The sequence below is a fragment of the Salmo salar genome, chromosome ssa03, assembly GCF_905237065.1.
Source record: "Salmo salar chromosome ssa03, Ssal_v3.1, whole genome shotgun sequence".
NCBI lineage: Eukaryota > Metazoa > Chordata > Actinopteri > Salmoniformes > Salmonidae > Salmo > Salmo salar.
This window is the reverse complement of record NC_059444.1, coordinates 97811905-97835274: the sequence shown is the minus strand read 5'-3', so window position 1 is coordinate 97835274 and position 23370 is coordinate 97811905. Positions and strand designations below refer to the sequence as shown.

Genomic DNA, 23370 nt, shown 5'->3' with positions numbered 1-23370 from the left:
GATGTGGTAGGCCACACAAGCTCACAGAATGGGACTGTCGAGTGTCTATGGAGATTTCATGGCTGTGTGTTCGAATTTCATACACATGTCAGCAACGGGTGTGGCTGAAATAGCTAAATCCGCTAATTTGAAGGGGTGTCCACATACATTTGTATATATAGAGTGTACCTTCACCTATCGTCTGCTTATTTGAGTGCCTTATTGGAATGATGTTAAGTCCACATGTTCAGACAGACAGGAAGTGGCTGATTAGATCACCTTTATTAAAAGATACAAGACGCTGGAATACCAACACTTTAGGATGCAGCAGTACTTTACACACAGGCCCAGGCTTGTGCCCAACCAAACTCACATAGAGGGTGTGTCCAAAATGACCCCTTAGTCACTATATAGTGCACTACAGCCCTATTCCCTATATAGTGTACTACCTTTAACTATAGCACTACTCCATTTATAGTGCACTACTTTAGACCAGAGCCCTATTCCCTATATAGTGCACTACTTTATACTACAGCCCTATTCCCTATATAGTGCACTACCTTTAACCAGAGCCCTGTACAGACTAGACAACACCTAATCATCTGTATACATCTGAATCTAACATTGTGTTTATCCTGTTAATCACCCGGTGAATGCCTCTCTATGGGTCCAGGTTAACACTCTATAAAGGGAATAGAATGCCTCTCTATGGGTCCAGGTTAACCCTCTATAAAGGGAATAGAAGGACTCTCTATGGGTCCAGGTTAACACTCTATAAAGGGAATAGAATGCCTCTCTATGGGTCCAGGTCAACACTCTATAAAGGGAATAGAATGCCTCTCTATGGGTCCAGGTTAACCCTCTATAAAGGGAATAGAATGCCTCTCTATGGGTCCAGGTTAACACTCTATAAAGGGAATAGAATGACTCTCTATGGGTCCAGGTTAACCCTCTATAAAGGGAATAGAATGCCTCTCTATGGGTCCAGGTTAACACTCTATAAAGGGAATAGAATGACTCTCTATGGGTCCAGGTTAACCCTCTATAAAGGGAATAAGGGGCCATTTGGAACACAGACATAGTAATAATAACAAAGCTATTTTTGATCATAATCCCTGTAAATATCTGCAGTATCCCTGCCAAACCATTTCAAACTGCATATTGGTTTTCTTTTCAAATCACAATGTGACAGTAAAACAGTCTTTAAAGAAAGAAGAGATCTGAGACCATGCAACACTCAACAAGCCCACATTACAGTTACTTCTGGGTTCACCACCATTTTGAATGGCATCATCAATATCATGATCATTATCATCAACACTTACAACACCATAAGACTTTACACAATAGTGACAAGGACGTTTTGACGTTTTTGGGAAGGACAGAATCGATCAAATCTTGAAGACCTCATCCACTGAGTTACATTACAGGACAAAAGGGTCACGTTATAGATAGAATAGGGTTCTTTTTTTGTTTCATTAGTTTGTTACCCGAGTCAGTCGATGCCTATAGGCCTCATGCTTGGTGTTAAAGGGGGACCGTGACCCTGAGCAACAGATATACACTACACTTCAGCAAACTAACCTCTGTGTTGACATCAAACGCTAACCTGCTGCTCCCAGATCAGTGTCTAACCTCCATGTTGGCACCAAACGCTGACCTGCTGCTCCCAGATCAGTGTCTAACCTGCTGCTCCCAGATCAGTGTCTAACCTCCATGTTGGCACCAAACGCTAACCTGCTGCTCCCAGATCAGTGTCTAACCTGCTGCTCCCAGATCAGTGTCTAACCTCCATGTTGGCACCAAACGCTAACCTGCTGCTCCCAGATCAGTGTCTAACCTGCTGCTCCCAGATCAGTGTCTAACCTCCATGTTGGCACCAAACGCTAACCTGCTGCTCCCAGATCAGTGTCTAACCTGCTGCTCCCAGATCAGTGTCTAACCTCCATGTTGGCACCAAACGCTAACCTGCTGCTCCCAGATCAGTGTCTAACCTGCTGCTCCCAGATCAGTGTCTAACCTCCATGTTGGCACCAAACGCTAACCTGCTGCTCCCAGATCAGTGTCTAACCTGCTGCTCCCAGATCAGTGTCTAACCTCCATGTTGGCACCAAACGCTAACCTGCTGCTCCCAGATCAGTGTCTAACCTCCATGTTGGCATCAAATGCTAGCCTGCTGCTCCCAGATCAGTGTCTAGCCTCCATGCTGGCACCAAATGCTGACCTGCTGCTCCCAGATCAGTGTCTAACCTGCTGCTCCCAGATCAGTGTCTAACCTCTGTGTTGGCACCAAATGCTAGCCTGCTGCTCCCAGATCAGTGTCTAACCTCCATGCTGGCACCAAACGCTGACCTGTTGCTCCCAGATCAGTGTCTAACCTGCTGCTCCCAGATCAGTGTCTAACCTCCATGTTGGCACCAAATGCTAACCTGCTGCTCCCAGATCAGTGTCTAACCTGCTGCTCCCAGATCAGTGTCTAACCTCCATGCTGGCACCAAACGCTAACCTGCTGCTCCCAGATCAGTGTCTAACCTCCATGTTGGCGCCAAATGCTAACCTGCTGCTCCCAGATCAGTGTCTAACCTGCTGCTCCCAGATCAGTGTCTAACCTCCATGTTGGCACCAAATGCTAACCTGCTGCTCCCAGATCAGTGTCTAACCTGCTGCTCCCAGATCAGTGTCTAACCTGCTGCTCCCAGATCAGTGTCTAACCTGCTAACCTGCTGCTCCCAGATCAGTGTCTAACCTGCTGCTCCCAGATCAGTGTCTAACCTCCATGTTGGCACCAAATGCTAACCTGCTGCTCCCAGATCAGTGTCTAACCTGCTGCTCCCAGATCAGTGTGTGCCATTATTCCATTCATTGTCATGTTTGGACGCCAAGAAGTGGCAAGGAGTGACATGATGGTACAAACATACTGATACCCAGGCTAGCCAATCACCATCATAACGTTGTAATTTACATTCTGACTGGAATAATCATGTCATGATAGTTCGGGTGCTAACATGGCGCCCATTAAGATACTAAACCTCAAACCCAGCTGACCCTCTACTCTACTGTAGAGATATGTCTTAGGGTCACTACCTGCCAGAGATTTAAAAACACTGTGTAGGCTACTTCCATTGGGCTTTATTCTGTAGCAACTACTACAGAACATATTGTACACATCCCAATCACATTTTCTTCATCATAGCCAGACAACAGGCTTCCTCATGATGTTTACATGATGTTTAATGGAAGATGGTTGATACATGGTGAATGGCTTATCTTTTAAAGAGCAACTCTCTCAATATGCAAAAGAAAGGCAGACATTGGGAAAATGACATTCAAGCAGCATTGAAAAATAGAGCAAATATAAGGACAAACCTGAGAAAACAACAGTTGTCTGTTGATATGTTACCATGGTAACCCATCTTCCCTGTTAAACACCTCCAGACAGTGTGAAACCATGTTGTTTTACATTAATCCAATAACAGCTCAGGTGTGTCAAGTATAACAGAGACACAAGGCAACTGAAAGACACGGTAACAGAAATTCAGATGTAAAGAGCAAACTGAGATGGATACATTTCTAGAACTAGAACTTAGAAGATGGTCGTTCTAGAACTAGAACTTAGAAGATGGTCATTCTAGAACTAGAACTTAGAAGATGGTCATTCTAGAACTAGAACTTAGAAGATGGTCATTCTAGAACTAGAACTTAGAAGATGGTCGTTCTAGAACTAGAACTTAGAAGATGGTCATTCTAGAACTAGAACTTAGAATATGGTAATTCTAGAACTTAGAAGATGGTCATTCTGGAACTAGAACTTAGAAGATGGTAATTCTAGAACTTAGAAGCTGGTCATTCTAGAACTAGAACTTAGAAGATGGTAATTCTAGAACTTAGAAGCTGGTCATTCTGGAACTAGAACTTAGAAGATGGTCATTCTGGAACTAGAACTTAGAAGATGGTCATTCTAGAACTAGAACTTAGAAGATGGTAATTCTAGAACTTAGAAGCTGGTCATTCTGGAACTAGAACTTAGAAGATGGTCATTCTAGAACTAGACCTTAGAATATGGTCATTCTAGAACAAGAACTTAGAAGATGGTCATTCTAGAACTAGAACTTAGAAGATGGTCATTCTAGAACTAGAACTTAGAAGATGGTCATTCTAGAACTAGAACTTAGAAGATGTCATTCTAGAACTAGAACTTAGAAGATGTCATTCTAGAACTAGAACTTAGAAGATGGTCATTCTAGAACTTAGAAGATGGTCATTCTAGAACTAGAACTTAGAAGATGTCATTCTAGAACTAGAACTTAGAAGATGGTCATTCTAGAACTTAGAAGATGTCATTCTAGAACTAGAACTTAGATGATGGTCATTCTAGAACTAGAACTTAGAATATGGTCATTCTAGAACTAGAACTTAGAAGATGGTCATTCTAGAACTAGAACTTAGAAGATGGTCATTCTAGAACTAGAACTTAGAAGATGTCATTCTAGAACTAGAACTTAGAAGATGTCATTCTAGAACTAGAACTTAGAAGATGGTCATTCTAGAACTTAGAAGATGGTCATTCTAGAACTAGAACTTAGAAGATGTCATTCTAGAACTAGAACTTAGAAGATGGTCATTCTAGAACTTAGAAGATGTCATTCTAGAACTAGAACTTAGATGATGGTCATTCTAGAACAAGAACTTAGAAGATGTCATTCTAGAACTTAGAAGATGTCATTCTAGAACAAGAACTTAGAAGATGTCATTCTCGAACTTAGAAGATGTCATTCTAGAACTAGAACTTAGAAGATGGTCATTCTAGAACTAGAACTTAGAAGATGGTCATTCTAGAACTTAGAAGATGTCATTCTAGATGTAGAACTTAGAAGATGGTAACTTCTTGAGGAGTATGAGACACGCTGTTGTCAAACATTCTAACTGATAACTAACATTACAAAGGGTTGCTCCTTGAAACCTTGTTGAACTGGCAATTTCCAGAATAGAACACTTTAGAATAACCTTCTAGAATGTACCTCTCACACTACGGGGTGTAAATACATCTCCATACTCCAACTTCACTGTATGAGTGAGTCCCACGTTTTTAACTTCATTTGATCCCCTTCAGTTAACACACTGTAGTAGAGAACACCAGATTACATCACAGATAGACAAGTGGATCTCCACCTACAGATCATACCACTGCCTCCCAAATGGCCCCCTATTCCCTACATAGTGCACTACTTTTCACCAGAGCCCTGTGGGTAGTGCACTATATAGGGAATAGGGGGCCATTTTGGGATGTAGCCCACGATGTTCGGTTGTCTACTATGATGTATACTGGTTTGGTTTATGACAACATCCTCTCTGTTTCGTTCTAGATGGGCCTAACCTAACTTCCTGTTTACACCTTTCATACCGGTCTCTGTCTTTTACTATTATACAGGTGGGCCTTGGAAGGAGGGGGGGAGAGGAGGGAGAGGGGAAGGATGGAGGGACAGGGGAGTTGGGAGGAAGAAAGAGGGAGAGACAGTCCTTAATGAAGAGGGAGAGAAGGAGGGAGAGTGGAGACACGGGGAGAGGGAAGCATGGAGAGAGGGATGAGGTCTCTATTCATCCCAGTCCTTCTTGATGGAGGGAGGGAAGGAGGGATGAAAGTGGGGGAGACAGGGGAGAGAAGGGGTAAGGAAGGAAGGAAGGAGAAAAGGAGAGGTGGAGACAGGGAGAGGGAAGGAGGGAGAGAGAAATGAGGCTCCTCTCTATTCGTCCCAGTCCTTCTTGATCCCCAGGTTCCACTCCCAGGAGAGGTGGTCGGTCTTGTCGTCGTCGGTGAAGTGGGACTTGATGTGGTAGCTGCCTCTGACAATCATGCCTTTGGGCGCCTCCTCCACCGGGGTTATGAACTCATGCTCCTCCACCCGTGGCCCGTAGCTGCCCACCATGTACACCGCCTTGTCCACTGCACGACATAAAATGGACGCTCGGTTGCACACTTGCTAGCCAGGTTTAAGGTGAATGTGGGGGAAACTGTGCCAATTTGTGTAAGTGACAACACACCAAATGGTGGCTCAGTTGAACAGTTGGTAATCAGGTTTTAAGTGTATGTGGGGGAAACTGACATCTTGTGTCGATGAAAACACACAAAATGGCAGCTCAGCTGCATCGCTGTTAACCCGGAATTAGGTGTATGTGTGGAAACTGTGATGTCTTGTGTCGATGACAAAACACAAATGGCAGCTCAGTTGCACCCTTGCTAGCCAGGATTTAGGTGTATGTATCAGAAACTGACACGGTCTATGGGTCTAAACAGCACAGCGTATCCACCGCTCGGCACAAAATGGGGTCCTCCTTACCTCTGATTCCTTTCCTGTAGGTCAGATGGACGTACTTCAGCCCAGACACAATATCCCTGTTAACCTGGAGAGGAGAGGAGGGAAGGGGAGGGAACGGGAGAGGAGGAGGGGAGGAGAGTTATCAGGGGTAATAAATAAACAATGTAAATTCTTTGGGACTGGAAATATGTAGTGCATTTAAACACAGTATGAACTTATATGGAGGAGGGGAGATGAGAGGAGGAGAGATGAGGGAAGGGGAGATGAGAGGAGGGGAGATGAGAGGAGGGGAGATGAGGGAAGGGGAGATGAGGGAAGGGGAGATGAGAGGAGGAGAGATGAGGGAAGGGGAGATGAGAGGAGGAGAGATGAGAGAAGGGGAGATGAGAGGAGGGGAGATGAGGGAAGGGGAGATGAGAGGAGGGGAGATGAGATGAGAGGAGGGGAGATGAGAGGAGGGGAGATGAGGGAAGGGGAGATGAGGGAAGGGGAGGAGAGAAGGGGAGATGAGAGGAGGAGAGATGAGGGAAGGGGAGATGAGAGGAGGGGAGATGAGAGGAGGGGAGATGAGGGAAGGGGAGATGAGGGAAGGGGAGATGAGAGGAGGGGAGATGAGAGGAGGGGAGATGAGAGGAGGAGAGATGAGGGAAGGGGAGATGAGAGGAGGGGAGATGAGGAGGGGAGGAGAGGAGGGGAGATGAGGGAAGGGGAGATGAGAGGAGGGGAGATGAGATGAGATGAGAGGAGGGGAGATGAGAGAAGGGGAGATGAGGGAAGGGGAGATGAGGGAAGGGGAGATGAGAGGAGGGGAGATGAGAGGAGGGGAGATGAGAGGAGGGGAGATGAGAGAAGGAGAGATGAGAGAAGGAGAGGAGAGGCAAGTTATCTTATATGAAGTCTCATCAAGAGTCAACTTTACACAGCTTTGTCCCAAATGACACCCTACTCCCTATTCAGTGCACAACGTTTGACCAGGGCCCTTAGCCCTATAGACCCTGGTCTAAAGTAGTGCCCTTAGCCCTATAGGTCCTGGTTTAAAGTAGTGCCCTTAGTCCTATAGGCCCTGGTCTAAAGTAGTGCCCTTAGTCCCTGGTCTAAAGTAGTGCCCTTAGTCCTATAGGCCCTGGTCTAAAGTAGTGCCCTTAGTCCGATAGGCCCTGGTCTAAAGTAGTGCCCTTAGCCTTATAGGCCCTGGTCTAAAGTAGTGCCCTTAGCCCTATAGGTCCTTGGCTAAAGTAGTTCCCTTAGTCCTATAGGCCCTGGTCTAAAGTAGTGCCCTTAGTCCTATAGGCCCTGGTCTAAAGTAGTGCCCTTAGTCCTATAGCCCCTGGTCTAAAGTAGTGCCCTTAACACTATAGGCCTTGGTCTAAAGTAGTGCACTATATATGGAATAGGGTGCCATTTGAGACACACACAAGTTGGGATCTTTAACTTTAAGAAAAATCCCTAACAGAAAAACAGTTGTTTTGGTGGCCTAGTGATGGAAGTTAGTCCCGCTATCTGTTCAGTGGTGCTTCTAAACTATCTCCAGAGAAGGTTTCCTGTTGGCATTTAAAAAGCCATAGTGTACCTTTACTGACAAACAAACATGCCGTAGCCGAGGCGCTTTCAAGGGTAGATAACTGCAGTAGATAGACATGACTCTCAAGGGTAGATAACCGCAGTAGATAGACATGACTCTCAAGGGTAGATAACTGCAGTAGATAGACATGACTCTCAAGGGTAGATAACTGCAGTAGATAGACATGACTCTCAAGGGTAGATAACTGCAGTAGATAGACATGACTCTCAAGGGTAGATAACCGCAGTAGATAGACATGACTCTCAAGGGTAGATAACTGCAGTAGATAGACATGACTCTCAAGGGTAGATAACTGCAGTAGATAGACATGACTCTCAAGGGTAGATAACCGCAGTAGATAGACATGACTCTCAAGGGTAGATAACTGCAGTAGATAGACATGACTCTCAAGGGTAGATAACTGCAGTAGATAGACATGACTCTCAAGGGTAGATAACCGCAGTAGATAGACATAACTCTCAAGGGTAGATAACTGCAGTAGATAGACATGACTTTCAAGGGTAGATAACTGCAGTAGATAGATGTGACTTTCAAGGGTAGATAACTGCAGTAGATAGACATGACTCTCAAGGGTAGATAACCGCAGTAGATAGACATAACTCTCAAGGGTAGATAACTGCAGTAGATAGACATGACTCTCAAGGGTAGATAACTGCAGTAGATAGACATGACTCTCAAGGGTAGATAACTGCAGTAGATAGACATGACTCTCAAGGGTAGATAACTGCAGTAGATAGACATGACTCTCAAGGGTAGATAACCGCAGTAGATAGATGTGACTTTCAAGGGTAGATAACCGCAGTAGATAGACATGACTCTCAAGGGTAGATAACCGCAGTAGATAGACATGACTCTCAAGGGTAGATAACTGCAGTAGATAGACATGACTCTCAAGGGTAGATAACCGCAGTAGATAGACATGACTCTCAAGGGTAGATAACCGCAGTAGATAGACATGACTCTCAAGGGTAGATAACTGCAGTAGATAGACATGACTCTCAAGGGTAGATAACCGCAGTAGATAGACATAACTCTCAAGGGTAGATAACTGCAGTAGATAGACATGACTCTCAAGGGTAGATAACCGCAGTAGATAGACATGACTCTCAAGGGTAGATAACTGCAGTAGATAGACATGACTCTCAAGGGTAGATAACTGCAGTAGATAGACATGACTCTCAAGGGTAGATAACCGCAGTAGATAGATGTGACTTTCAAGGGTAGATAACCGCAGTAGATAGACATGACTTTCAAGGGTAGATAACCGCAGTAGATAGACGTGACTCTCAAGGGTAGATAACTGCAGTAGATAGACATGACTCTCAAGGGTAGATAACCGCAGTAGATAGATGTGACTTTCAAGGGTAGATAACTGCAGTAGATAGACATGACTCTCAAGGGTAGATAACTGCAGTAGATAGACATGACTCTCAAGGGTAGATAACCGCAGTAGATAGACATGACTCTCAAGGGTAGATAACTGCAGTAGATAGACATGACTCTCAAGGGTAGATAACTGCAGTAGATAGATGTGACTCTCAAGGGTAGATAACCGCAGTAGATAGACATGACTCTCAAGGGTAGATAACTGCAGTAGATAGACATGACTCTCAAGGGTAGATAACTGCAGTAGATAGACATGACTCTCAAGGGTAGATAACTGCAGTAGATAGACATGACTCTCAAGGGTAGATAACAGCAGTAGATAGACATGACTTTCAAGGGTAGATAACCGCAGTAGATAGATGTGACTTTCAAGGGTAGATAACTGCAGTAGATAGACATGACTTTCAAGGGTAGATAACTGCAGTAGATAGACATGACTCTCAAGGGTAGATAACTGCAATAGATAGACATAACTCTCAAGGGTAGATAACTGCAGTAGATAGACATGACTCTCAAGGGTAGATAACTGCAGTAGATAGACATGACTCTCAAGGGTAGATAACCGCAGTAGATAGATGTGACTTTCAAGGGTAGATAACCGCAGTAGATAGACATGACTTTCAAGGGTAGATAACCGCAGTAGATAGACATGACTCTCAAGGGTAGATAACTGCAGTAGATAGACATGACTCTCAAGGGTAGATAACCGCAGTAGATAGATGTGACTTTCAAGGGTAGATAACTGCAGTAGATAGACATGACTCTCAAGGGTAGATAACTGCAGTAGATAGACATGACTCTCAAGGGTAGATAACTGCAGTAGATAGACATGACTCTCAAGGGTAGATAACTGCAGTAGATAGACATGACTCTCAAGGGTAGATAACTGCAGTAGATAGATGTGACTTTCAAGGGTAGATAACTGCAGTAGATAGACATGACTCTCAAGGGTAGATAACTGCAGTAGATAGACATGACTCTCAAGGGTAGATAACTGCAGTAGATAGACATGACTCTCAAGGGTAGATAACTGCAGTAGATAGACATGACTCTCAAGGGTAGATAACAGCAGTAGATAGACATGACTCTCAAGGGTAGATAACCGCAGTAGATAGATGTGACTTTCAAGGGTAGATAACTGCAGTAGATAGACATGACTCTCAAGGGTAGATAACTGCAGTAGATAGACATGACTCTCAAGGGTAGATAACTGCAATAGATAGACATAACTCTCAAGGGTAGATAACTGCAGTAGATAGACATGACTCTCAAGGGTAGATAACTGCAGTAGATAGACATGACTCTCAAGGGTAGATAACTGCAGTAGATAGACATGACTCTCAAGGGTAGATAACAGCAGTAGATAGACATGACTCTCAAGGGTAGATAACCGCAGTAGATAGACATGACTCTCAAGGGTAGATAACTGCAGTAGATAGACATGACACTCAAGGGTAGATAACTGCAGTAGATAGACATGACTCTCAAGGGTAGATAACTGCAGTAGATAGACATGACTCTCAAGGGTAGATAACTGCAGTAGATAGACATGACTCTCAAGGGTAGATAACTGCAGTAGATAGACATGACTCTCAAGGGTAGATAACTGCAGTAGATAGACATGACTCTCAAGGGTAGATAACTGCAGTAGATAGACATGACTCTCAAGGGTATATAACTGCAGTAGATAGACATGACTCTCAAGGGTAGATAACTGCAGTAGATAGACATGACTCTCAAGGGTAGATAACTGCAGTAGATAGACATGACTCTCAAGGGTAGATAACTGCAGTAGATAGACATGACTCTCAAGGGTATATAACCGCAGTAGATAGACATGACTCTCAAGGGTAGATAACTGCAGTAGATAGACATGACTCTCAAGGGTATATAACCGCAGTAGATAGACATGACTCTCAAGGGTATATCTGTATATCTGCAGTAGACAGATAGAACTTCATTGCCCGGCCCTAACGGTCATACATACGTAATAGGACCATTATTCTGCATTGTGAATTGAAGTGGAATTTAATTATTAAATAAATATAAGAATTTACAGAGAAAAAAGGCGACACAAAATGGATGTTTAAACATTAAGCAAAATGGTCCATTTGTCACATCCCTACAACCAAGGCCTACTATACTATTCCTGCCATCACTGTTCCCCAGCTGCAGTTGCACTCTTCTACCTCCAGGTGTCCTCACTGCAGAGTCTGAGGGAGAGAGGGCTGCTTGGTGAGTCTGAGGGAGAGAGGGCTGCTTGGTGAGTCTGAGGGAGAGAGGGCTGCTTGGTGAGTCTGAGGGAGAGAGGGCTGCTTGGTGAGTCTGAGGGAGAGAGGGCTGCTTGGTGAGTCTGAGGGAGAGAGGTCTGCTTGGTGAGTCTGAGGGAGGGGGAGAGAGGGCTGGGGAAGGGGAGGGGGAGAGGGCTGCTTGGTGTGAACAGAAAGGTGAAGAGGAGATTGATCCCTGATCTGTTTCACCAGTCTTGTGCTTATCTCCGTCCCCCACCAGGTGTCTCCTATTTTCCTCCATTATCCCCTGTGTATTTATACCTGCATTTTCTGTTTTTCTGTTGCCAGTTCGTCTTGTTTTGTGAGGTCTTACCAGCGTGTTTCCTGTTTCTCCTGTTCTCAAGTTCTAGTTTTCTAGTCTTCCCGGTTCCAACCTGTCTGACTGTCCTGGCCATGAGCCTGTCTGCCTGTCCTTGCCCTGAGCCTGTCTGCCTGTCCTGGCCCTGAGCCTGTCCTGGCCCTGAGCCTGCCTGCCTGTCCTGGCCCTGTCTGCCTGTCCTGGCCCTGAGCCTGTCTGCCTGTCCTGGCCCTGAGCCTGCCTGCCTGCCTGTCCTGGCCCTGAGCCTGTCTGCCTGTCCTGGCCCTGAGCCTGTCTGCCTGTCCTGGCCCTGAGCCTGTCTGCCTGTCCTGGCCCTGAGCCTGTCTGCCTGTCCTGGCCCTGAGCTTGTCTGCCTGTCCTGGCCCTGAGCTTGTCTGCCTGTCCTGGCCCTGAGCCTGTCTGCCTGTCCTGGCCCTGAGCTTGTCTGCCTGTCCTGGCCCTGAGCCTGCCTGCCGTTCTTTCCCTGGTTGTCTCTGCCTTGGATTACGAACCTCTCTGCCTGCCCTCGACCTGCCCTTTTATCTGTCGCTTTGTTACAATAAATATTCTGACAACCGAGTCTGCATCTGGATCATATCCTGAGTCGTGATAGAGAGGTTCTCACCTTAAAGTGTAGCCTGATTCTGTAGTCCAGGAGAAAGGAGGAGAGAGGAGGAGAAGGTTCTTACCTTGAAGTGTATCTTCACTCTGTAGTCCACTCCTTCCTTCATGGTGAAACTCTTCTTCTTCAGAGCCTCCAGGTCACCTGCAGGTCAACACCATGACAACGTGAGGTCAACAGATGAAGTTATCACTTCCATATTCAAACACAACTGCAGATGATATCCATATTGTTCTGAAGTTCTCTGTGTCTGGTCTCTGACTATTCTCTGTGTCTGGTCTCTGACTGGTCTCTGTGTCTGGTCTCTGTGTCTGGTCTCTGAGTGTTCTCTGTGTCTGGTCTCTGAGTGTTCTCTGTGTCTGGTCTCTGACTGTTCTCTGTGTCTGGTCTCTGACTATTCTCTGTGTCTGGTCTCTGACTGGTCTCTGACTGTTCTCTGTGTCTGGTCTCTGACTGTTCTCTGTGTCTGGTCTCTGACTGTTCTCTGTGTCTGGTCTCTGACTATTCTCTGTGTCTGGTCTCTGACTGGTCTCTGTGTCTGGTCTCCGTGTCTGGTCTCTGACTGTTCTCTGTGTCTGGTCTCTGTGTCTGGTCTCTGACTGTTCTCTGTGTCTGGTCTCTGACTGTTCTCTGTGTCTGGTCTCTGACTGTTCTCTGTGTCTGGTCTCTGACTGTTCTCTGTGTCTGGTCTCTGACTGGTCTCTGTGTCTGGTCTCTGACTGGTCTCTGACTGTTCTCTGTGTCTGGTCTCTGACTGTTCTCTGTGTCTGGTCTCTGACTGGTCTCTGTGTCTGGTCTCTGTGTCTGGTCTCTGACTGTTCTCTGTGTCTGGTCTCTGACTGTTCTCTGTGTCTGGTCTCTGACTGTTCTCTGTGTCTGGTCTCTGTGTCTGGTCTCCGAGTGTTCTCTGTGCCTGGGGTTTATATACTAAAGATAAGTCACAAATGGCACTCTATTCACTACATAGTGCACTACTTTTGACCAGAACCCACTCTAGAACCCTCTGATCCCTGATACAGCACAGTAATGAGTGTTTAATACATTTATTTTACCCTGCTGTAAAAGGGAGGAGGAGGAAGAGGAGAGGGGAAGGAGGAAGAAGAGGAGATATAAATGGAGAGAGATGAAGAGAAGAGAGTGATGATGGTGTTGAAAGGAAGAGAGGGAAGAAGGAAGCAGTAGAGATAAAAGGAGAGATAAAACGGAAAGGACAGCACTGATGTGTTGTGGTGGACACACACACACACACACACACACACACACACACACACACACACACACACACACACACACACCACCCTGCCCCCTCCCTAGACCTAGTTTAACAGTAACTCCTGGTATTACCAGTTAACATCAAAGTCACATCAGACACATCAGACAACCATTACACTCTCAGAAAAAAGGGTTTGGCTGTCCCCATAGGAGAACCCTTTAGCTCTCTCCTTTCTAGTCTCCCCCTCTCTTGCTCTCACCTCGCTCCCTATCGCTCTCCCTCACTCTGTCTCTTCCTCTCCCCCTCCCTCTCACCCTCCCTCCCTCCCTCCCTCCCTCCCTCTCTGAAGACAGGAACAGACATTGGTTCCCTGGAGAGTGTTTCTCACTGAAACTGAAAAAATTGGTCAACAATAGAACAATAGAACAACCTCTCTCTCCCTCTCTCTCTCCCTCTCTCCGTCTGCTGTGGTAAAAACCCACAAGCTGCAGACAGAGAGAACCAGCACATCACATGGAGGTATATCAGGCATCTCTTTCCCCTCTCTGTCTCACCCTCTCTGTCTCTCTCACCCTCCCTCTCTCTCTCTCCCACCATCTCTGTCTCTCTCACCCTCCCTCCCTCTCTCTCTCTCCAACCCTCTCTGTCTCTCTCACCCTTCCTCTCTCTCCATCCCTACCCCTTAGTTTCCCTCTCTCTCATTTCGGTCTCCTCTTTCCATCAGAAAATCATTTGACTCAATATAGAATAGGTTGTAGAGAGAATGGAGGAGGGAGCAGCATAGAGGAGGGAGGGAGGTAGCTCCACCCCCTCTCTCTACTAGTAAAGATGAAGGAGGAGCATGGAGGTAGCTCCACCCCCTCTCTCTACTAGTAAAGATGAAGGAGGAGCATGGAGGTAGCTCCACCCCCTCTCTCTACTAGTAAAGATGAAGGAGGAGCATGGAGGTAGCTCCACCCCCTCTCTCTACTAGTAAAGATGAAGGAGGAGCATGGTGGTAGCTTCACCCCCTCACTCTACTATTAAAGATGAAGGAGGAGCATGGTGGTAGCTCCACCCCCTCACTCTACTAGTAAAGATGAAGGAGGAGCATGGTGGTAGCTCCACCCCCTCTCTCTACTATTAAAGATGAAGGAGGAGCATGGTGGTAGCTTCACCCCCTCACTCTACTAGTAAAGATGAAGGAGGAGCATGGTGGTAGCTCCACCCCTCTCTCTACTAGTAAAGATGAAGGAGGAGCATGGTGGTAGCTCCACCCCTCTCTCTACTAGTAAAGATGAAGGAGGAGCATGGTGGTAGCTCCACCCCCTCTCTCTACTAGTAAAGATGAAGGAGGAGCATGGTGGTAGCTCCACCCCCTCTCTCTACTAGTAAAGATGAAGGAGGAGCATGGTGGTAGCTCCACCCCCTCTCTCTACTAGTAAAGATGAAGGAGGAGCATGGTGGTAGCTCCACCCCTCTCTCTACTAGTAAAGATGAAGGAGGAGCATGGTGGTAGCTCCACCCCCTCTCTCTACTAGTAAAGATGAAGGAGGAGCAGGGTGGTAGCTCCACCCCCTCACTCTACTAGTAAAGATGAAGGAGGAGCATGGTGGTAGCTCCACCCCCTCTCTCTACTATTAAAGATGAAGGAGGAGCATGGTGGTAGCTCCACCCCCTCACTCTACTATTAAAGATGAAGGAGGAGCATGGTGGTAGCTCCACCCCCTCTCTCTACTAGTAAAGATGAAAGAGGAGCATGGTGGTAGCTCCACCCCCTCTCTCTACTAGTAAAGATGAAGGAGGAGCATGGAGGTAGCTCCACCCCCTCTCTCTACTAGTAAAGATGAAGGAGGAGCATGGTGGTAGCTCCACCCCCTCTCTCTACTATTAAAGATGGAGGAGCATGGTGGTAGCTCCACCCCCTCACTCTACTAGTAAAGATGAAGGAGGAGCATGGTGGTAGCTCCACCCCCCTCTCTCTACTAGTAAAGATGAAGGAGGAGCATGGTGGTAGCTCCACCCCTCTCTCTACTATTAAAGATGAAGGAGGAGCATGGTGGTAGCTCCACCCCCTCTCTCTACTAGTAAAGATGAAGGAGGAGCATGGTGGTAGCTCCACCCCTCTCTCTACTAGTAAAGATGAAGGAGGAGCATGGTGGTAACTCCACCCCTCTCTCTACTAGTAAAGATGAAGGAGGAGCATGGTGGTAGCTCCACCCCCTCTCTCTACTAGTAAAGATGAAGGAGGAGCATGGTGGTAGCTCCACCCCCTCTCTCTACTATTAAAGATGAAGGAGGAGCATGGTGGTAGCTCCACCCCCTCTCTCTACTATTAAAGATGAAGGAGGAGCATGGTGGTAACTCCACCCCCTCACTCTACTAGTAAAGATGAAGGAGGAGCATGGAGGTAGCTCCACCCCCCTCTCTCTACTAGTAAAGATGAAGGAGGAGCATGGTGGTAGCTCCACCCCTCTCTCTACTAGTAAAGATGAAGGAGGAGCATGGTGGTAGCTCCACCCCCTCTCTCTACTATTAAAGATGAAGGAGGTTGCATGGTGGTAGCTCCACCCCTCACTCTACTAGTAAAGATGAAGGAGGAGCATGGTGGTAGCTCCACCCCTCTCTCTACTAGTAAAGATGAAGGAGGAGCATGGTGGTAGCTCCACCCCCTCTCTCTACTAGTAAAGATGAAGGAGGAGCATGGTGGTAGCTCCACCCCCTCTCTCTACTATTAAAGATGAAGGAGGAGCATGGTGGTAGCTCCACCCCCTCACTCTACTAGTAAAGATGAAGGAGGAGCATGGTGGTAACTCCACCCCCTCACTCTACTAGTAAAGATGAAGGAGGAGCATGGTGGTAGCTCCACCCCCTCTCTCTACTAGTAAAGATGAAGGAGGAGCATGGTGGTAGCTCCACCCCCTCACTCTACTATTAAAGATGAAGGAGGAGCATGGTGGTAGCTCCACCCCCTCTCTCTACTAGTAAAAATGAAGGAGGAGCATGGTGGTAACTCCACCCCCTCTCTCTACTAGTAAAGATGAAGGAGGAGCAGGGTGGTAGCTCCACCCCCTCTCTCTACTATTAAAGATGGAGGAGCATGGTGGTAGCTCCACCCCCTCACTCTACTAGTAAAGATGAAGGAGGAGCATGGAGGTAGCTCCACCCCCCTCTCTCTACTAGTAAAGATGAAGGAGGAGCATGGTGGTAGCTCCACCCCCTCTCTCTACTAGTAAAGATGAAGGAAGAGCATGGTGGTAGCTCCACCCCCTCTCTCTACTATTAAAGATGAAGGAGGAGCATGGTGGTAGCTCCACCCCCTCACTCTACTAGTAAAGATGAAGGAGGAGCATGGTGGTAACTCCACCCCCTCTCTCTACTAGTAAAGATGAAGGAGGAGCATGGTGGTAGCTCCACCCCCTCACTCTACTAGTAAAGATGAAGGAGGAGCATGGTGGTAGCTCCACCCCCTCTCTCTACTAGTAAAGATGAAGGAGGAGCATGGTGGTAGCTCCACCCCCTCTCTCTACTATTAAAGATGAAGGAGGAGCATGGTGGTAGCTCCACCCCCTCTCTCTACTATTAAAGATGAAGGAGGTTGCATGGTGGTAGCTCCACCCCCTCACTCTACTAGTAAAGATGAAGGAGGAGCATGGTGGTAGCTCCACCCCCTCTCTCTACTAGTAAAGATGAAGGAGGAGCATGGTGGTAGCTCCACCCCCTCTCTCTACTATTAAAGATGAAGGAGGTTGCATGGTGGTAGCTCCACCCCCTCACTCTACTAGTAAAGATGAAGGAGGAGCATGGTGGTAGCTCCACCCCTCTCTCTACTAGTAAAGATGAAGGAGGAGCATGGTGGTAGCTCCACCCCCTCTCTCTACTAGTAAAGATGAAGGAGGAGCATGGTGGTAGCTCCACCCCCTCTCTCTACTATTAAAGATGAAGGAGGAGCATGGTGGTAGCTCCACCCCCTCACTCTACTAGTAAAGATGAAGGAGGAGCATGGTGGTAACTCCACCCCCTCTCTCTACTAGTAAAGATGAAGGAGGAGCATGGTGGTAGCTCCACCCCCTCTCTCTACTAGTAAAGATGAAGGAGGAGCATGGAGGTAGCTCCACCCCCTCACTCTACTAGTAAAGATGAAGGAGGAGCATGGTGGTAGCTCCACCCCCTCTCTCTACTAGTAAAGATGAAGGAGGAGCATGGTGGTAGCTCCACCCCCTCTCTACTAGTAAAGATGAAGGAGGAGCATGGTGGTAGCTCCACCCCCTCTCTCTACTATTAAAGATGAAGGAGGAGCATGGTGGTAGCTCCACCCCCTCACTCTACTAGTAAAGATGAAGGAGGAGCATGGAGGTAGCTCCACCCCCTCTCTCTACTAGTAAAGATGAAGGAGGAGCATGGTGGTAGCTCCACCCCCTCTCTCTACTAGTAAAGATGAAGGAGGAGCATGGAGGTAGCTCCACCCCCCTCTCTCTACTAGTAAAGATGAAGGAGGAGCATGGTGGTAGCTCCACCCCCTCTCTCTACTAGTAAAGATGAAGGAGGAGCATGGTGGTAGCTCCACCCCCTCACTCTACTATTAAAGATGAAGGAGGAGCATGGTGGTAGCTCCACCCCCTCTCTCTACTAGTAAAGATGAAGGAGGAGCATGGTAATCCATCCACCTGACAGGTGTGGCATATCAAGAAGCTGATTAAACAGCCTAATCATTAGGTGCAGCACCTTGTGCTGGAGACAATAAAAAGCCACTATAAAATGTGCAGTTTTCTCACAACGCAATACCATAGATGTCTCAAGTTGAGGGAGCATGCAATTGGCATGCTGACTGCAGGAATGTCCACCAAAGCTGTTGCCAGACAATTGAATGTTCATTTCTCTTCCATAAGCCGCCTCCAATGTCGTTTTAGAGAATTTGGCCGTATGTCCAACCGGCCTCACAACCGCAGACCACGTGTATGGCGTTGTGTGGGCGAGCGGTTTGCTGATGTTAACATTGTGAACGTCCCTGTTTATTATCTATTGTCACACCCTGATCTGTGTTTCACCTGTCTTGTGATTGTCTCCACCTCCCTCAAGGTGTCGCCCATCTTCCCCATTATCCCCTGTGTATTTATACCTGTGTTCTCTGTTTGTCTGTTGCCAGTTCGTCTTGTTTGTCAAGTCAACCAGAGTTTTTGTATCAGCTCCTGCTTTTCCCCAGTCTCTCCTTTCTCTTCCTCCTGGTGTTTGACCCTTGCCTGTCCTGACCCTGAACCTACCCGCCTGACCACTCTGCCTGCCCCTTGCCCTGAGCCTGCCTGCCATCCTGTACCTTTGCCCCACCTCTGGATTACCGACCTCTGCCTGACCTGAGCCTGCCTGACATCCTGTACCTTTGCCCCTGTTGCTGTAATAAATAGTGTTACTTCGACACAGTCCGCATCTTACCTTGATTCCTGATATTTATGCAGTCACTTTACCTCAACTACCTCGACTAACCCCCACACATTGACTCGGTTCCCCCTGTTTCTAGCCTCGTTATTGTTATTTTATTCGTTTTTTATTGTATTTTTTATTAATTGTTTCACCAAATATTTTGTTACTTTTAAAAAACACCACATTGTTGGTTAAGGTCTTGTAAGTAAGCATTTCACGTTGTCACAGTCGTCGTAGGAAGGAGCAGACCAAAGTGCAGCGTGTGTGTCGTTCCACATTTTATTTTCACTGTGAAACTATGCGATAGATACATACACATAAACTAGAGAACAAAAACAACAAACCGTGACACAGAGTTGAAACATACACTGACTCAAAGATAATCTCCCACAAACCCAGGTGGGAAAAACCCCTACTTAAGTATGATCTCCAATTAGAGACAACGATGACCAGCTGCCTCTAATTGGAGATCATCCCACATAAAGCTCAACATAGAAATACAAAACTACAACATCACAACATAGAAAAACTAAACTAAAAAAAAAACCTGTCACGCCCTGACCTATTCTACCATAGAAAATAACATCTTTCTATGGTCAGGACGTGACAGTACCCCCCCCCCAAAGGTGCGGAATCCGAACGCACCTAAACAACATAAAAAAAAACTTTTCAAAAAGGGAGGGTTAGGGTGGGTGACTAATGTCTATGGCGGCTCTGGTGCAGTACACAGAACCTTCTCATCCCGCGGATCCTCTAGCAGAGTTCGGGGAGTATTCCCCGCTCCGCCCGCTGATAACTCCGCTTTTGTGTCACCGGACCCTGGATCATCACCGGAGGTTCCGGACTGCGGGCCGCCGCTGGAGGTTCCGGACTGCGGGCCGCCGCTGGAGGTTCCGGACTGCGGGCCGCCGCTGGAGGTTCCGGACTGCGGGCCGCCGCTGGAGGTTCCGGACTGCGGGCCGCCGCTGGAGGTTCCGGACTGCGGGCCGCCGCTGGAGGTTGCGGACTGCGGGCCGCCGCTGGAGGTTCCGGACTGCGGGCCGCCGCTGGAGGTTCCGGACTGCGGGCCGCCGCTGGAGGTTGCGGACTGCGGGCCGCCGCTGGAGGTTGCGGACTGCGGGCCGCCGCTGGAGGTTGCGGACTGCGGGCCGCCGCTGGAGGTTCCGGACTGCGGGCCGCCGCTGGAGGTTCCGGACTGCGGGCCGCCGCTGGAGGTTCCGGACTGCGGGCCGCCGCTGGAGGTTCCGGACTGCGGGCCGCCGCTGGAGGTTCCGGACTGCGGGCCGTCTCAGGAGGTTCCGGACTGTAACACGTCGCCGGAAGCTCTGGACTGGGCACTGTCGCCGGAAGCTCTGGACTGGGAATGCGCACTGGAGGCCTGATGCGTGGGGCTGGCACAGGTGGCGCCAGACTGGGAACACGCACCTCATGGCGAGTGCGGGAAGCAGGAACAGGAAACCCCGGACTGGGCAGGCGCACTGGAGGCCTGATGCATGGGGCTGGCACAGGTGGCGCCAGACTGGTGACACGCACCTCAGGGCAAGTGTGAGGAGCAGGCACAGGGCGTACCAGGCTGGATGGACTCACTGGAGGCCGGGTACGTGGGGCAGTCACAGGATATACTGGGCCGTGGAGGCGCACTGGAGGCCTCGAGCGTAGAGCTGGCACAACCCGTCCTGGCTGGATGCTTACTTTCGCCCGGAAAACACGGGGTGCTGGCACAGGACGCACTGGGCTGTGAATACGCACTGGCGACACAGTGTGCAGAGCCGGCGCAGGATATCCTGAACCGAGAAGGCGAACTGGAGACCAGGAGCGCTGAGCTGGCACCACCCTTCCTGGCTGGATGCTCAACCTAGCTCGACAAATGCGGGGCGCGGGCACAGATCGCACCGGGCTGTGAATGCGCACTGGCGACACAGTGCACATCACCGCATAACGCAGTGCTTGCTTCGTCACTCGCACCCCACGGTAAGCACGGGGAGTTGGCTCAGGTCTCCACCCTGACTCTGCCAATCTCCCCGTGTGCCCCCCCCAAAAAACATTTTTTGGGGCTGCCTCTCGCACTTGCCTCGTGGTTGGTATAGTGCCTCGTAATATCGCCGCTCTGCTTTCGCTGCCTCAATCTCCTCTTTAGGATGGCGATACTCCTCAGCCTGCCTCCAGGGTCCTTTCCCATCCAGTATCTCCTCCCAAGTCCATTGGTCCATTCCACGCTGCTTGGTCCTTTGGTGGTGGGAGATTCTGTCATGGTTGTCGTAGGAAGGAGCGGACCAAAGTGCAGCGTGTGTGTCGTTCCACATTTTATTTTCACTGTGAAACTATGCAATACATACACATAAACTAGAGAACAAAAACAACAAACCGTGATGCAGAGTTGAAACATACACAAACTCAAAAACAATCTCCCACAAACCCAGGTGGGAAAAACACCTACTTAAATATGATCTCCAATTAGAGACAACGATGACCAGCTGCCTCTAATTGGAGATCATCCCACATAAAGCCCAACATAGAAATACAAATCTAGAACATCACAACATAGAAAAACGAAACTAAAAAAAAAATGTCACACTTGACCTACTCTATCATAGAAAATAACAGCTTTCTATGGTCAGGACGTGACACACGTTGTATTAGACACATGTGACAAATAAAATTTGACTTGAAGCAAGCACACAATTCTTCAGGAAAATGACACTTTCTACTTTACGGTGTACTGTCATGTACAAGAGGCATCAAAGGCCTTTCAATCGATGCTTAAAGATGTCCATCATTGTTCCTGTACCCAAGAAAGCGAGGTAACTAAACTAAATTACTATCGCCCCGCAGCACTCACTTCTGTCATCATGAAGTGCTTTGAGAGGCTAGTTAAGGATCACCTCCACCTTACCTGATAACCTAGACACACTACAATTCACATACCACCCCAACAGATCCACGGACGACGCAATCACCTTTGCACTTGACACTGCCCTATCCGACTTGGACAAGAAATTTACCTACAGTATGTAAGAATCAGGGGTTGGAACCGGTTCAGGGGACAGAACTGAAAAACAAAGAAAAAAAAATGGAGGAACAGAACCAGAACCGAGAACAAAATTGAACTATACCGTTCCGGAACAGAAACATTATTTTAAAAGCATGGGAAACAGTTAATAACATTATTTTAAGTTCCATGCATTTTTTTCAAGCCCTCTGTCACTCAGAAATGTATTCCAGTGTCTGCCTGCATGCCAGCTAAACATCTTTACCAGTGTGTGTGTGTGTAGGCTAGCTGCCCCTCCCTCTGCTCTTCTGAAGCTTAGTCTACTGTAGCTACTGACGTTACACGCGTGATTCAGAAATTAAGGAGAGATTTTTAATTAGAGAAGAATGGATTAACTTTTTCAATGCTAATTAAGAATACTATCGTTATCACATTACACATTGTTTTTTTTTTTTTAACTACAAAAACGTGTTTTTATAAAAATGTTGGTGCCGCTCTGCTCACAAGCTTGTTAGCTAGCTCTCAAACTCTAGGCAGCATTACGTACTGCATAACGTAATGATGTAATGATGAAGAGCTATCTGTGGTCCAACATTAGTTAAGCCAACTCTATGAAGTATCTACATTACAGCATCATTATGTACTGTATGATGTAATGATGAAGAGCTATCTGTGGTCCGACATTAGTTAAGCCAACTCTATGAAGTATCTACATTACAGCATCATTATGTACTGTATGATGTAATGATGAAGAGCTATCTGTGGTCCGACATTAGTTAAGCCAACTCTATGAAGTATCTACATTACAGCATCATTATGTACTGTATGATGTAATGATGAAGAGCTATCTGTGGTCCGACATTAGTTAAGCCAACTCTATGAAGTATCTACATTACAGCATCGGTCTCTCTATGCTACTGTGCTAGCTTATACATGTTGTAGGGAACCGTCACAGACGCTGCTCTCTCTTTCTGCCTCTCTCTCTCTGTATCTCTCAATTCAATTCAATTCAATTAAGGGGCTTTATTGGCATGGAAAACATATGTTAACATTGCCAAAGCAAGGGAGGTAGAAAATATACAAAAGTGAAATAAACAATAAAAATTAACAGTAAACATTTAACATACAGAAGTTTCAAAAGAATAAAGACATTACAAATGTCATATTATGTATATATACAGTGTTGTAATGATGTACAAATGGTTAATGTACAAAAGGGAAAATAAATATGGGTTGTATTTACAATGGTGTTTGTTCTTCACTGGTTGCCCTTTTCTTGTGGCAACAGGTCACACATCT

At 47.2% G+C, this 23370-nt stretch overlaps 1 protein-coding gene across 23 annotated transcripts in view; it reads right to left on the bottom strand.

The window, feature by feature from the left end:
- Positions 1-242: 242 nt before the first annotated feature.
- Positions 243-23370, bottom strand: part of LOC106601960 (rho GDP-dissociation inhibitor 2) — a 65883-nt gene continuing 42755 nt past the window's right edge. For 2 of the 23 annotated variants that reach the window (XM_045715944.1, XM_045715943.1), the window contains exons 4-6: positions 12540-12616; positions 6315-6378; positions 243-5920 (exon numbers count right to left, since the gene is read on the bottom strand). In XM_045715944.1, the coding sequence (XP_045571900.1) occupies positions 5721-5920; positions 6315-6378; positions 12540-12616 (341 nt within the window). In that variant the 3' untranslated portion in view covers positions 243-5720. The remainder of the gene's footprint in view (positions 5921-6314; positions 6379-12539; positions 12617-23370) is intronic. The other 21 variants (XR_006769346.1, XR_006769348.1, XR_006769351.1 and 18 more) reach the window with 21 other exon arrangements.